Here is a 16,755-nt window from a genome sequence, read left to right as displayed (position 1 = left end):
TCTGAGCCACCAGGTACCAAGAACTCTGGAATGGGAAGACTAGCTCTTCTCCAGCAGATCTTCCTGACCCAGGAATCGAACCAGAGTCTCCTGCATTGCAGGTGGATTCTTTACCAGTTGAGCTACCAGGGAAGCCCAATAGAATGTATATACACTTTAAAATCAATCTTGATCTTGATGTCTCTGGTGTTAAAGTTAAGGTTTTAATGTGTCCTCAAAAGATAGGTTGAAATCTGCATCCCTCAGAGTGTAGCACTATGGGAATTAGGTAAAGATGTCTATCTGGTATAGGGTGGGCTCTTAAACTGATTATAACTGGTATCCTTATAAGAAGCTTCCCTGGTGGCTCATAAGATAAAGAATCCGCCTACAATGCAGGAAACCTGGGTTCAATCTCTGGGTCGGGAAGGTCCCCTGGAGAAGGGAATGGCTATCCACTCCAGTATTGTTCCCTGGGAAACCCCATGGACAGAAAAGCCTGGCAGGCTACAGTCCATAGGGTCACAAAGAATCAGACATGACTGAGCGACTAACACTTTCACTTAGAAGAAGAGGGAAATTTGGACAGAGACACAGGAGAAGGTGGCCATGTGAAGATGGAGGCAGAGACTGAAGTTATGCTACCACATGCCAAGGAATGCTTGGGGCTACCAAAAACTGAAAAAGCAAGAAAGGACTCTCCCATGGAGGCTTTCAAGGGAACATGGCCCTGCTGGCACTTTGATTTCAGACTTCCAGCCTCTTGAACTGTGAAAGAATACATTTCTATTATTTTAAGCCATCTAATTTGTGATAATTGTTATGGCAGCCCTAGGAAACTATTGGGGCTTCCTTGGTGGTTCAGTGATAAAGAACCCACCTGCCAATGAATGAGACTCAGGTTCAATCCCTGGGTTGAGAAGATCCTTTGGAGAAGGAAATGGCAACGCGCTCCAGTATTCTTGCTTGAGAAATCCCAGGGACAGAGGAGACTTGTGGGCTACAGTCCACGGGGTAGCAAAAGACTCAGACATGACTTAAAGACTAAATCACAAGAGACTTTTTATCTTATTTAATACTCTCTTGGCTCCCGTATTTCTTGGGTTACAGAAAATAATTATGTATTAGAATTTCTAAGGATCTTGTTGCAGCGAGTTCTTTACCACTAAGCCACCAGGGAAGCCCTATAAATGGACAATAGGGGTAATATTACTCCTAGAGAGGCAAAAACTGATTCTAGGGAGTGAAAAAAAAAACTTAGTTATTAAAATACTTTGTGGCCCTCCAAAGCTCAACTCTATCCAACAAATTCTTACTCATTAGTACTTAATTTCTCTCATTAGGGAGAAATTTAATTAATTTAAATTTTCCTTAGTGACAATGATAATCAAAAAGAAAGCTGAGAAACACAAATCTATAATTTATTCTGAAGCAGCTAAATCTGAGGAAAGAAAATGATGAAATAATCTCAGGGTTTGGAAATAAGAAGTAACAGATGTTCTAATTTTTCTAATGTTCTAATTTTCTTCAAGAAGAAAGGCCAGGAAATGGTAGCCCAAGAATTTCAGAAGAATGTGATGTCTCTTTTCCCCATGTATAAGTAAAAGCAAGATCAACAAATTTTATTTTTAAGACAGTTAATGTTTCTGAAACAGATAAGAATGTCAGTAAGCATCAGTTAACTAAGGGATGACTGCACAGCTTTATTCTAATCAGAAAACCATGTTGTTTGGGGCAAAAGAATTGCCTTCAATCCCAATATCTTTCTCACGACTTTTCCCCTTTTCAGAAAGGAGTATCTTTATCCACATGTGAAATTCCCTTTTCTGTCCTAAATCTTGTATAATTTCCACAAATTGCTCTCCTTTCTCCACTCTATTTGCATAGGGAAAAAGTGAAATAACCATGATGTCAAGAAAAGTCAAATGACTTGGGCTCGCTCCAGACTATCAAGAAATGAGTAGCACAACACAGGTCTCACTGCTTTAAGACCAGGCACTTTCAACCATAATTTATTGGTAGTGTGCCTATGTTTAGATTCTGTAATTGATTTCTTCCTATTAGAGTTCCCTAATCAACTGTGTGTTTGCCAAACTCATTAAAAGTAAATGAGAAAACAAAAAGAAAAGATAATCAGCTTCTAAAAATGAGAAAATAAAAAATAAGCATATTAAAAACACATGAAAAGTTAAAAAGAAAGAAAATTTCCTAAATAAAAAAGCCATAAAAAGCAAGAACAGTTTATGGAAGATGTTAATAAATGAGAAAATATATAATTAAGCTGCTTTTTTATGGTAAAAGACAATTTGTTTATATTTAAACTAAAAGCTTCAAAACCAATTTTGAAACATTGATTAGAATATTACTAAAAAGTATTCACAATAATGTGATAGAAAACATATTTGAATATTAAAGACAATGACGTGTTTTCACTACATAAAATGGTAAAATTATTTGTCTACTTTAATAGTGCATTCATTCAGTCAATTGCTATGGAAGATCAATTCCTTATATAAATCACTTCTTCAAATCCACAAAACTCATATTCAGTCATTTAGCTAAATTTGGCAAGTTTTCATCAGAAAATTCCACATCTCCAACATTAAAGATTTTCCCTGCTGGCTCAGACAGTAAAGTGTCTGCCTACAATGCGGGAGACCTGGGTTTGATCCCTGGGTCGGGAAGATTCCCCTGGAGAAGGAAATGGAAACCCACTCCGGTATTCTTGCCTGGAAAATCCCATGGACGGAGGAGCCTGGTAGGCTACAGTCCACAGGGTCACAAAGAGTCGGACACGACTGAGCGACTTCACTTTCCAACATTAAAACTTGAGGCTATTAACAGTAACCATATAAATACTCAATATTAGTGCTAAATATGGCTTGCTAAGAATACTTAACCAGTCTATCACAATGATCCTTTGTTGCCAAGAGAAAACAAAGTTTTTCAACAATGTTTTAACAGAAATGATCCTTGATTCATTCTGAGGGAGGAGACATACGTACACCTATGACTGGTTCATGTTGATGTTTGACAGAAAACAACAAAATTCTGTCAAGCAATTGTCCTTCAATTAAAAAAATAAATTTTTAAAAAATTAAAGAAAAAAGCAATGGAGAACTATAAATACCAATTATAAATAATGATTGGGAATTATAAATAGGGAAAATGCTTTTTTCTTGTTACATTTTTCTCTTTAAAAGTATTTGCTGCTTTAGTAAAAGTTAAAAAAAAAAAAGAAAGAGAAATGATTCTTGAATCCTAAAATTCCATAATAATATTACATGTTATATGTGCTTTATTTTAAAAAATTAATCAAAGAAAATGAACTCAAATATCTAAAGAAGCTATAAATTTTACTTACATATTCAGGTTTTAGTTTTTTATCTCCTCCTCTCACAGCCACTTTCTCTAGTTTATCTATAATGGGCCCAATCATTTCCTCATCTTTAAGCTGAAGCTCTTCATGTATTATTTCTATATCTCGAACAGGATCTACACTTCCTTCAACATGTGTGATATCATCATCTTCAAAAGCACCTAAAATAAATTAAAGCAAAGCAATTCAATAAACAAATAACACAGAAGGTCATTATTAGAGTGAGTCAAGATTCCTAGAAGGTTAACAATTTACTCAAATTATTCTGAATTCTTACAAGTAAGACATAGTATTTTTTTTCTGATTTCATACTACTTAGGGCACTATCAGTAAAATAATAATTCAAGAGCCTCAACATTTCAAAAACTGATTGAAATAAATAAAATTATGATTTTTAAAGAAAGAAAATTATGCTCCAGAACTACCGGTATTTTCAGGTTTGGTACATTAAAAGATACTGTATTCCAGGCATGAGAGTCTGAAGTTCTAAACTGCACTATTAGGGTTTCCAAGGGAAACTGGATTTGGGGTGTGTGTGTGTGAAATCATCTGGCAGACCTCTTCCCTGCTTCAATCTACTTTATCACTGTGGTTCTGACGGTGATTAGATAATGAACCACTCAGACACACAATTTACACAGCAGCTAATTTCATCGGCCTGATTTGAGGGTATGGTTTTTAGGGGGCTATCAAAGAAGCAGATGAAGGTGCATTTGTCATATATGAGTGACAACCATTCACACTATCTGAACAAAATGGTGCTGGCCCTTATTAGAAACGCATGCTATTATCACATATTTAAAGTGCAGTTGAAGCCATAATTTCAAATTGCCAACTGGAAACATAAGGGTAAAACAACCAGATATTACTGAAGCATGTGTACTGACTTTATGCCCTTTTGAAGACATAATGTGGCAACATAATTCAGCTGGGATTTATTCAAATTATCAGATAACAGTATCACAAAAATGAACAATACTAAGAAATATTATAAACAGAAAGCAATGGTATACCCACAGAACAATAAACACATTTACAACAAATTAATTTAATTAAAATTACCAATTATATTATATTCCCAAAATAAGATGTTTTCAAACATAAAGGATCAGTTATTTTAGATAGAAGGTATCACAGGAATCATGAAAGACAGATTGAATTTGATAAGAGAAAAATAGTGACAATAACTCATTCTTACATAGTAGAAGGGCAAGAAATTCTCATTGCAGGTTGCAAAGTTTTTAAATACAATTTTCCAGAATTAGAAATAATTGATCTGCTCATATCTTAATGTGGAATTATTTGGTAATAATAAATTTAAAGTAAATTATTACAATTAAGTATAAGTATTTAAATTAATACTTAAGTATTATTGGCAAACAATCAATGTTACACAGTATCTGATTCATATGAACAAAATTAAGTTAGGAATGAGGAGGTACATTATATCCTACTAATAAACACATGAGACAATGGTCTCAGTAAATTTTCTGAATATCTGAAAAGTATGAAAAAAGTCTCTCTGGAAGCACAGTAGTAACTTCTTACCATCATGAGGCAACTTATACAAATAACACAATAAAACAGGAAAACTGAAAATAAAGGTTAGTTTCCTGGCAGTCAGATTAACAAAGGAAACATGGTCAGTTCAGTTATAGAAATAAAAAACTTATGACACTTAGAATGAAATACTTCTTACAAAGCCATCTTGATGTAGGGGCTAATGAGTAATTATAGTGATATCCTCAACAACATTCCTAAAGTAAATGCATCAGCAGATTTTAAATGGCAATCTATTCATTTCAGCCCTCAATTTTAACTAAGTAGACAATAGAAATTGAACTGCATTGTTCTTCCCATGCTTGACAGTATCACTATTTTATTCATTTATATATGAGGTGGAAACATATTATGCAAATAACAAGTTTATTTTTGAAAATATTGCCAAAAATTAAGGTAAAAATTAAGTGAAGGGAACGTTAAAGTTATCCTTCAAAACTCAATAGCCCTGGGATCTACCGAGGTCTAAACAGCTGTAAAATACAGGCTTACAGAAAATTCGGTGGCCATTTGGACAACTTCCCATTCTTTTTTTTTTTACAGCCAGATAGACATATTTTATTTATTTATTTTTAATTAATTTATTTTAATTGGTGGCTAATTACTTTACAATATTGTAGTGGCTTTTGCCATACATTGACATGAATCAGCCACGGGTATACATGTGTTCCCCATCCTGAACCCCCCTCCCACCTCCCTCCCCATCCCATCCCTCAGGGTCAGCCCTGAGCACCCTGTTTCATGCATTGAACCTGGGCTGGCGATCTGTTTCACATATGATAATATACATGTTTCAATGCTATTCTCTCAAATCATCCCACCCTCGCCTTCTCCCACAGAGCCCAAAAGACCGTTCTTGACATCTGTGTCTCTTTTGATGTCTTGCATATAGGGTCATTGTTACCATCTTTCTAAATTCCATATATATGCGTTAGTATACTGTATTGGTGTTTTTCTTTCTGGCTTACTTCACTCTGTATAACAGGATTCAGTTTCATCCATCTCATTAGAACTGATTCAAATGCATTCTTTTTAATGGCTGAGTAACATCCCATTGTGTATATGTACCACAGCTTCCTTATCCATTTGTCTGCCAATAGACATCTAGGTTGCTTCCATGTCCTGGCTATTGTAAACAGTGCTGCAATGAACATCAGGGTACATGTGTCTCTTTCAATTCTGGTTTCCTCGGTCTGTACGCCCAGCAGTGGGATTGCTGGGTCATATGGCAGTTCCATTTCCAATTTTTTAAGGAATCTCCACACTGTTCTCCATAGCGGCTGTATTAGTTGGCATTCCCACCAACAGTGTAGGAGTGTTCCCTTTTCTCCGCACCCTCTCCAGCATTTATTGTTTGTAGACTTTTTGATAGCAGTCATTCCGACTGGCGTGAGATGGTACCTCATTGTGGTTTTGATTTGCATGTCTCTGATCATGAGTGATGTTGAGCATCTTTTCATGTGTTTGTTAGCCATCTATATGTCTTCTTTGGAGAAATGTCTGTTTAGTTCTTTGGCCCATTTTTTGATTGGGTCGTTTATATTTCTGGAATTGAGCTGCAGGAGCTGCTTGTATATTTTTGAGGTTAATTCTTTGTCAGTTGTTTCGTTTGCTATTACTTTCTCCCATTCTCCCATTCTCTGTCTTTTCACCTTGCTTATAGTTTCCTTCATTGTGCAAAAGCTTTTAATTAGGTCCCATTTGTTTATTTTTACTTTTATTTCCATTACTCTGGGAGGTGGGTCATAGAGGATCCTGCTGTGATTTATGTCAGAGAGTGTTTTGCCTATGTTTTCCTCTAGGAGTTTTATAGTTTCTGGTCTTATGTTTAGATCTTTAATCCATTTTGAGTTTATTTTTGTGTACGGTGTTAGAGAGTGTTCTAGTTTCATTCTTTTACAAGTGGTTGACCAGTTTTCTCAGCACCACTTGTTAAAGAGATTGTCTTTTCTCCATTGTATATTCTTGCTTCTTTTGTCAAAGATAAGGTGTCCATAGGCACACGGATTTATCTCTGGGCTTTCTATTTTGTTCCACTGATCTATATTTCTGTCTTTGTGCCAGTACCATCCTGTCTTGGTGACTGTAGCTTTGTAGTATAGTCTGAAGTCAGGCAGGTTGATTCCTCTAGTTCCATTCTTCTTTCTCAAGATTGCTTTGGCTATTCGAGGTTTTTTTGTATTTCCATACAAATTATGAAATTATTTGTTCTAGTTCTCTGAAAAATACCGCTGGTAGCTTGATAGGGATTGCATTGAATCTACAGATTGCTTTAGGTAGTATACTCATTTTCACTATATTGATTCTTCTGATCCATGAACATGGTATATTTCTCTATCTATTTGTGTCATCTTTGATTTCTTTCATCAGTGTTTTATAGTTTTCTATATATAGGTCTTTTGTTTCTTTAGGTAGATTTATTCCTAAGTATTTTATTCTTTTCGTTGCAATGGTGAATGGAACTGTTTCCTTAATTTCTCTTACTGTTTTTTCATTGTTAGTGTATAGGAATGCAAGGGATTTCTGTGTGTTAATTTTATATCCTGCAACTTTTTTATATTCATTGATTAGCTCTAGTAATTTTCTGGTGGAGTCTTTAGGGTTTCCTATGTAGAGGATCATGTCATCTGCAAACAGTGAGAATTTTACTTCTTCTTTTCCAATCTGGATTCCTTTTCTTTTTCTTCTCTGATTGTTGGGGCTAAAACTTCCAAAACCATGTTGAATAGTAGTGGTGAGAGTGGGCACCCTTGTCTTGTTTCTGACTTAAGGGGAAATGCTTTCAATTTTTCACCATTGAGGATAATATTTGCTGTGGTTTATCATATATGGCTTTTATTATGTTGAGGTAGGTTCCTTCTGTGCCTGCTTTCTGGAGGGTTTTTTTTTAATCATAAATGGATGTTGAATTTTGTCAAAGGCTTTCTCTGCATCTATTGAGATAATCATATGGTTTTTATCTTTCAGTCTGTTAATGTGGTGTATCACACTGATTGATTTGTGAATACTGAAGAATCCTTGCATCCCTGGGATAAAGCCCACTTGGTCATGATGTATGATCTTTTTAATATGTTGTTGGATTCTGTTTGCTAGAATTTTGTTAAGGATTTTTGCATCTATGTTCATCAGTGATATTGGCCTGTAGTTTTCTTTTTTTGTGGCATCTTTGCCTGGTTTTGGTACTAGGGTGATGGTGGCCTCATAGAATGAGTTTGGAAGTTTACTTTCCTCTGCAATTTTCTGGAAGAGTTTGAGTAGGATAGGTGTTAGCTCTTCTCTAAATTTTTGGTAGAATTCAGCTGTGAAGCTGGTCCTGGGCTTTTGTTTGCTGGAAGATTTCTGATTACAGTTTCGATTTCCGTGCTTGTGATGGGTCTGTTAAGATCTATTTCTTCCTGGTTCAGTTTTGGAAAGTTATATTTTTCTAAGAATTTGTCCATTTCTTCCAAGTTGCCCATTTTATTGGCATATAGTTGCTGATAGTAGCCTCTTATGATCCTTTGTATTTCTGTGTTGTCTGTTATGATCTCTCCCTTTTCATTTCTAATTCTGTTGATTTGATTCTTCTCCCTTTTTTTCTTGATGAATCTGGCTAATGGTTTGTCTATTTTATTTATCTTCTCAAAGAACCAGCTTTTAGCTTTGTTGATTTTTGCTATGGTCTCCTTTGTTTCTTTTTCATTTATTTCTGCCCTAATTTTTATGATTTCTTTCCTTCTACTAACCCTAGGGTTCTTCATTTCTTCTTTTTCTAGTTGCTTTAGGTGTAGAGTTAGGTTATTTATTTGATTTTTCTCTTGTTTCTTGAGGTAAGCTTGTATTGTTATGAATCTTCCCTTTAGCACTGCTTTTACTGAACCCCATAGGTTTTGGGTTGCAACTTCCCATTCTTAAAACTAAATATTTAGAGATCACTTTCCAAAGACATGCTCCTGAGTCAACAGACATCACCATATATTCACATTATAGTAATCTTTCATATCTTTTTCTAGTACAAGATCCACTGGTTAAGAACAAGGGCTTTAATGGGCCTGTGGTCATAAAATCCTAGACAAATCACTGAACCTCTAAGGATCTCAGTATCATATCTTTAAAATGAAGATATCTCTACCTTTCAGAGGATGGGTATGATTAAACTAGATAATATATGTAAAGTGCTTATCAGAGAGTCCAGTACATAGAACTCTTTCAGTAACCAGGGCATATACTATTTTTTTAGGATGTAGGAATTAATACTTTAGAAGAAATTCCATAGTAATGTATTCAAACATTAATTTTGAGTAGTATCATTTCATGTCACTCAATTCACCTGAGAACAGGTCAAAATAAACTTTGTAGCTTTTAGGTTTCCGCTCCCTGCCCCCACTAATTCTTACTAGTTGACCAGAACCTTTTTTACCCTATTCCACGGGGAAAGTTATTTCAACTTCACATTAACTAAAATGATTATTATCAAAAATGTTACAATTACTATCACAATTCTCTTTTGGGGAAATACTTTACCAGTAAAGAAGTCATCATAAAGACTATACTATATCATACTGAATTGCTTGATGAGAAAGTTATTTCTCTTTCAGTTCTCTTTTAGTCCTTCTGATTATGCCAAGGAGAAAATGTCAGTTTGATGTTGATGATCTTTAATGTTTAACATTTGTAAATTTAACTTTTTATCAACAGAGTACACCTCACCGCAGAGCTTCTAAAGGCTAGAAAATTCAATAAATATGTGGTTTTCACTGTATTTATTGTTATTATCTTCAATTTTGGCAAGTAATACCAATTTTCCACTTAAATCACTAAGTTTCCTATTTAAAACTGTTTAAATAGGAAACTGTGACAAAATTTCCTATTTAAATAAATTAAAAATGTGAGATCACTTTTTTTTTGTAAAATCAAGAAATATATGAAAATATTAACTATGGTCATTTTAGTGGTGGGATGTCATCTGATTTTTAAAAACTATTTCAGTACTATTCTATATAAAATAGGATACTGTGGTAGAGCATGTGTGTGTGGAGGGGAGGGGGCAGCACTGCTGGACAATACTTGCACTAGGACAGCCAGAGACTCCTCTCGGAGGAGATGATACTGGAGCTGAGACTGGACTGGCCAGAATGAGGGAGTCATGTGAAGACCTACAGGAAGAGAGTTCTAAGTAGGAATAAGGTCAGTGTGGGTGAACCACAGCAGACGATGGTAAATCAAATTGACATTGGAGAAGCAGAGCAGTTCACCAATATGTGTAACCATGGCTGTTTGGATTTTATTCTAGCTATAATGGGAAGCCACTGATCAGAGCTTTAAATAAAAGGAAAGTAGCATGATGATATATGATTTATGAGCTAAATAAGCTACTGTGGTTACTCTAAGAGGAACAGATTCTAAGGGAGAGGCTAAGAGTGAGGGCAGAAAGACTAAGTTAGGGGGTAATTGCAGTGGTGCAGATAAATGGTAATGTGAGATGAAACTGTTGCTGTAGAGAAGATGAGAAAGTTTGTACTGGGAATGTGCTACAGAATGGACTACATGTAGTATGGAAGGTCATGACAGGAGACAGAGAGAAAGTAGGAGTGTGCTCTTATAGGAGTAAGGGAAAGAAAATGTTTCAAGAAGAAAGGAGTATTCAACTGCATTAGATGCTGTTCAGTGGTAAAGAAAGCAAGCAGAGAAAGCTGATCATTGCTTCTGACAAAGAGTGGTTCTTGGAGAAACACTTTGATAGTTATATCCCTTTCCACAAGAGTCTATTACTTCCATATATGAGAATAACATGACTAAAGGATGTAAACATGGACCTATCCTCTTACTTCTTGCAACTGGGGAGTACCAAAAAAAGCTAAGTCTGAGCATTGTTCAGTTCATTTGGTTTTGAAAATACTCCTCTCTGTATATACTCTAAGTGGATTATTTACACAAGGTAAAACACCATAAGATTTCTGTCTTTGGAAGAGATCCTATCAGTCAGGAAGGTAGTCCACTTTGAAATTACAGCCACTTTCAAAGTTTCACGTTTTAAGTATGCTGGCACAAACTAACACTGAAACAAAAATGGACTAACTGCATGCTGGTCATCCAACTGGTATAGAAATACTAATTTCTTCTGTATTACCTTATAATGAACATGCATTGTTCATACAAAAAAAGCCATTTTTAAAAGTCATTCTTTTTTAAAATAAACAAGCTTAACTTGCAGAAAAACTTTATAAACAAATTTTAGTTAAAATTTTGGTTTTTGCAGTGACTAGCCACAGGGAGAAAATCATTATTACCATGGAAATTATTTTATATCTGTACATTTCTTTATATACACATAAAATGGGTGACTGAAAATAATAACAACCATAGGATAGTCTCATTATTAAATGATGTGTTATAAGAGAAATTCAACCATAAGCTGGGCTCAGATTGTAGTCCACCATAAAAAGTTTTCACCCAGCAATCCTGCAATGTTTCCTTTCCCAACAAAGGACCTTTTTCAAACCATCTTGACTTCTCTCACATTTCCAATGCTTTCCTCTTCTCTCCTGCTACCTAGTAAATGATCTAATCTTTCTCACTTCACAGAGAAAATGCAAATCATCTTGGAATGTCAACCCCCCTTTTTGTTTTGCCCAATTTTTCCTTCTTTCTAGAAGCAAAAGGGAAAGCATTACCTTCTTCTACCTCTGCTCTGGATCTTATCCTCTTCCAAGGAAGTTTGGTCCACAGACTGTTCTTTGTATTTCCTGAGACCTCAACCTATCATGCCTCTCTCTCCCCTATATTTGAAACATCTCCATTTTCACTAATACTTCCCCATCAATATTTAAGTAGCCTTAAGAGTCTATCAGGTTGGTGCAAAAGTAACTGCATTTTTGCACTGAGGAACTTTGCAATTTGATATGAACACATTCTTAAATAGATGTGGTTACGTTACACATCGTTTTAATGCGCATTTCTTACTTTGTTTTTTGCTAATGACATTATTTGCAGTTTATTTTATACTTATTTTAAACTACAGAAATGGTGTCAGACAAAAAGCAAATTCTAGCTTTTTTTTTTTAGTTCAAAATGAGTCATAAAGCAGCAGAGAAAACTTGTAACATCAACAATGCACCTGGCCCAGGAACTGCTAATGAATGTACTATGCAGCGGTGGTTCAAGAAGTTTTGCAAAGGAGACAAGAGCCTTGAAGACAAGGAGCACAGTGGCCGGCCACTGGAAGTTGACAACGACCAATTGAGAGCAATCATCCAAGCTGATACTCTTACAACTACATGAGAAGGTGCTGAAGAACTCAACATCAACCGTTCTACAGTCATTCTGCATTTGAAGCAAATTAGAAAGGTGAAAAAGCTCCATAAGTGGGTGCCTCATGAGCTGACTGAAAATCAAAATAATCATCATTTTGAAGTGTTACCTTCTCTCATTCCATGCACAATGGCAAACCATTTCTCGATTAGATTGTGACATGCGACAAAAAATGGATTTTATACAACTGGTGATAACCAGCTCAGTGCTTGGACTGACAAGAAGCTCCAAAGCCAAACTTGTACCAAAAAAGGTCATGGTCAGTGTTCGGTGCTCTGCTGACAGTCTAATACACTACAGCTCTCTGAATCTTGGCAAAACCATTACATCTGATGATTATGCTCAGCAAATCAATGAGATGCACTGAAAACTGCAACACCTGTAGCTAGTACTGGTCAAAAAAATGGGCCCAATTCTTCTCCATGACAATGCCTGACCACACGTTGCACAACCAATGATTCAAATGTTGAACCAATTGGGCTACAAACTTTTGCCTCATCTGCCATATTCACCTGATCTCTTGCCAACAGACTATCACTTCTTTAAGCATCGTGACAACATTTTGCAGGAAAATGCTTCCATAACCAGCAGGAGACAGGAAATGCTTTCCAAGGGTTAGTCGTATCCTGATTCACGAATTACTTTTATTTTCTGTTGGAATATAGTTGATTCATAATCAACAATATATTTTTTAAAAACCCTTATACAACTTAACAGAAAAGCAAAAAACCCAATTTAAAAATAAAGAAAGGCTCTGAATAGACATTTCTCCAAAGACAACAAATGGCCACTAAGTACAGGAAAAGGTGTTCAACATCACTAATTATCAGGGAAATACAAATCAAAGTTACACCTCACACCTGTAAGAATGGCTATTACCAAAAAAAACCCCAAGAAATAACAAATGCTGGCAAGAATGTAGAGAAAAGGGAGCCCTTATGTACTGCTGGTGTGAGTGTGTGTTAGCTGCTCAGTAGTGTCCGACTCTTTGCAACTCCACAGACTGTAGCCCACCAGGTTCCTTTGTCCGTGGAATTCTCCAGGTAAGAATACTGGACTGGGTAGCCATTCCCTTCTCCAGGGGATCTTGCCGACCCAGAGATCAAACCTGGGTCTCGTGCACTGCAGGCAGATTCTTTACCATCTGAGAGCCACCAGGGAAGCCCTGCACTGCTGGAGGGAACGTCAACTAGTGCAGATAGTATGAAAAACAGTGTGGAGATTGCTCAAAAAATTAAAACTAGAAACTACCATATAACCCAAGAGTTCCACTTCTTGGTATTTACCCAAAGGAAGCAAAATCACTATTTTGAAAATATATCTGCACTTCAGTGTTCAATGCAACATTTTTTTACAATTGCCAAGACATGGAAACAAGAGATCATCAAGAGATTTGTTTTTTTTTTAATGTGGCATGTATACAATTGAATATTATTCGATAATAAAAAGACAGAAATCCTGCCATTTGTGACAACATGGATGGATCTTGAAGGCATTATACTAAGTGGAGTCAGACAGAGAAAGACATATACTAATACCGTATGATCTCACTTATATGTGGACCCTGGGGGAAAGAAAAAATCAAGAACAAAAAGATGAAACCAAAGCCACAGATACAGAGAAGAAGCTAATGGCTGCCAGAGGCAGTGGCTGAAACGTGTGAAGGAGGCCAAAAGCCACAAATTTCCAATTATAAAGTAAATAACTCATGGGGATGTAATATACAGAATGGTGATTATAGTTCATATTACTTGATTTGAAAGTTGCTAAGAGAGATTTTTTTTTTTAACCAATCATGTTTTATTGAGTGTTAATTATCCATTAGGCTATGAAAGGATTCAGGGGTGCCTGGCAAAGGTCATGGCCAGGAATGTAGAATGTGCCCTCTTCAGTGGTACTTGCTTGGCTGCTCTTGTTTAAGTTCCTTCTAAGAACGGCAACAGTTGAAAAGCATGTAAGCTGCCAGCACCATAGAAAGCCCAGTGACACTCCTTTTCTTCATGTTTAACTTGTTGTAATACTGGCAATAACCTCTTTGAAATGCTCCAGCAACGCCTTTAGGGATGAAATCTCGCATTAGTATCCAGCTTTGCAGCTCCCTTAATTTGACATCCAGGAGTTCCTTTTCCTTCAGTGGTACAACTGATGGCATCTTGGAGTCCTGGCAGTGCTCCGGTAAGAACTCTTCCGTGTTGAGCAAGGTTTGGAGCACAACAAAAAGCCTTCCCACAGTTTTCATAGGGTTTCTCACCACCATGAATGATTTGATGCAGAAAAAGAGATGAATGTTTCCCAGAAATAAACGTTTTTCTGTCACTGATTATTTTACAACTTGAATCCAAATCTGTATTACAGCTTCTTGTTTCTTCCCTCACAACCATCCAGGGGTCTCTTCCTTCCTCCAATAACACAATTATGTCTGGCTTAGAAATGGAATGGCCCAATGAGACCAAGTTCCTATAGTTCTCCATCATCACATCGCGTGAATCATGGATTTTTACACTACAAGAATAAACAAACTTACTGCTCATTGGCAAATATATGTTGATTGTAATGGTTCCTATTTTGATTAACAAAAATGTGTTTGAGCCTAGTTATAATGATTTAATACTCACGGTCCAAAACTGCAATTACTTTTTTGCCAACCTAATATATTAAATCAGTCAAGTCAGTCACCCTCAGACATTAATTCCCTTTCCACCTATTGCTTTCCTTCCTCCTGTTCAGATCCAAACTTCTTGGCTCTGAGCTGTACCTGCCCTCTCCACTTCTTTACTTCCTATACAAAACACAGCAGTTTGGAATGTGCCTCCACTATGCTATGAGAAATCAGTCTCAAAAAGGGACACTGATGATTTGTCTTCATGATGCTAATTCTAACAGCCATTCTTCAGGAATCTTATATCACCTCTTACTAGCATCTAACTTCACAGCACTGACGAAGTCTCTTTCATTGCTTCTTTTCAATTGTATCCTCCTGATTTTCTTCTGTTCTCTCTGGCCATTTCTTCTCAGGCTATACCTTTCCTTGCTCTAACCACACCATAAATATTGGTATCTCTCTTAGTACTCTCTTCTCAGAATTTCCAGTCCCAAACTCCCTTGTTTAACTCCTGTATACTTTAAGGTAATAGCCAATAAAAGAAACAAAAAAAAATTGTAGTTATTAAATGTGTTCAGTTGCTCAGTCATGTCCAACTCTTTATGACCTCATGGACTCATAAAGAGTCCTCTGGGCTCCTCTGTCCATGGGATTCTCCAAGCAAGAATACTGGACTGTGTTGCTGTTTCCTTCTCTAAGTTATTAAATGAATTATTTCTATTATAAAATTTATTCACTAAGTGACTAAATGCAAAATGTCAATGCTCATATTAAAACTGACTTTTAAAAATTGTGTATCTCTTTCCTAAGAGCCAGACAAAAATACAAAATATTTGACTTGGTGAGATACACGTGACTATCCACATGGTATTGAACACTGCACATCATATTTATTTCTTGGTATAATATGTCATAAATGACTTGGCTATTTTCAATTATAAGTGGATTGAAGACTGATAACTCATAAATTCATTCAAAGCTTGTCTTATTTCACAAAGATTTGAGTAAGACAGATAAATCCATACTTTTAGGACACTAGATCTAACTAGGAAGGACTTCAGAAATAAAAATATATTTTGAATATTCAGCACTTCAGTAAACTGTTTTGCTATATTATTACTTATATTTGGGTTATATTTGATTTTCAGAAGCAAAACATCCCTAGCTAGATGCAGAAATAGATTTTAGAACACATAGATGGGTTTAAGGATTCACTGCAGTACTTTACTGCTACCTGTCATGGAAACCTTGATATTCCAAATTTTCTACAATCAATAACTACTGGAGAGGGTGTGAGGAAAAGGGAGCCATCCTACACTGCTGGTAGGAATGTAAACTGGTAGAGCCACTATGGAGAACAGTACTGAGGTTCCTTAAAAAACTAAAAATAGAGCTACCATATGATCCAGCAGTCCCACTTCTGGGCAAATATCTGGGGAAAACTGTAATTTGAAAAAATACATGCACTCTGATGTTCACTGCTGACTATTTACAATAGCCAGGGCATGGAAGCAACCTAAATGTCTATCAACAGAGGAAGTAAGTCAGAGAAAGAGAAAGACAGAGAAGTAAGTCAGAGAAAGACAAGTATCATGTATCGCTTGTAAGTAGAATCTTAAAAATGGTACACATGAACTTATTTACAGAACAGAAATAGAGTCAGAGATAAAAAACAAACTTATGGTTACCAAGAGGTAAGATGGTAAGGGAAGGGATAAGTTGGGTGATTTAGATAGACATATACACACTACCATATATAAAGCAGATAACTAATAAGAACCTACTGTACAGCACAAAAAACTCTACTCAATACTCTGTGATGGCTTATATGGAAAAAGAATCTTAAAAAAAGTGGAAATATATGTATGTATATCTGAATCACTTTACTGTATACCTGAAACTAACATAACACTGTAAATCAACTATACCCCAATAAAAATTTTTT

General features: G+C 35.9%; 1 protein-coding gene across 10 annotated transcripts in view; it reads right to left on the bottom strand.

Annotated features, from left to right (window-relative positions):
• The window catches only part of OLA1 (Obg like ATPase 1), a 164,446-nt gene that overhangs the window by 64,880 nt on the left and 82,811 nt on the right, over positions 1 to 16,755 (bottom strand). For all 10 annotated transcript variants that reach the window (XM_081584615.1, XM_081584620.1, XM_081584613.1 and 7 more), the window contains one exon: positions 3,344 to 3,519. In XM_081584615.1, the coding sequence (XP_081440741.1) occupies positions 3,344 to 3,519 (176 nt within the window). The remainder of the gene's footprint in view (positions 1 to 3,343; positions 3,520 to 16,755) is intronic.

Source organism: Giraffa tippelskirchi, chromosome 3 (genome assembly GCF_054371585.1).
Source record: "Giraffa tippelskirchi isolate mGirTip1 chromosome 3, T2T-mGirTip1v1.2.pri, whole genome shotgun sequence".
In the NCBI taxonomy this organism is placed as follows: domain Eukaryota; kingdom Metazoa; phylum Chordata; class Mammalia; order Artiodactyla; family Giraffidae; genus Giraffa; species Giraffa tippelskirchi.
Note: the sequence above shows the minus strand (reverse complement) of the source record. Positions and strands in the feature narration are given on the sequence as shown.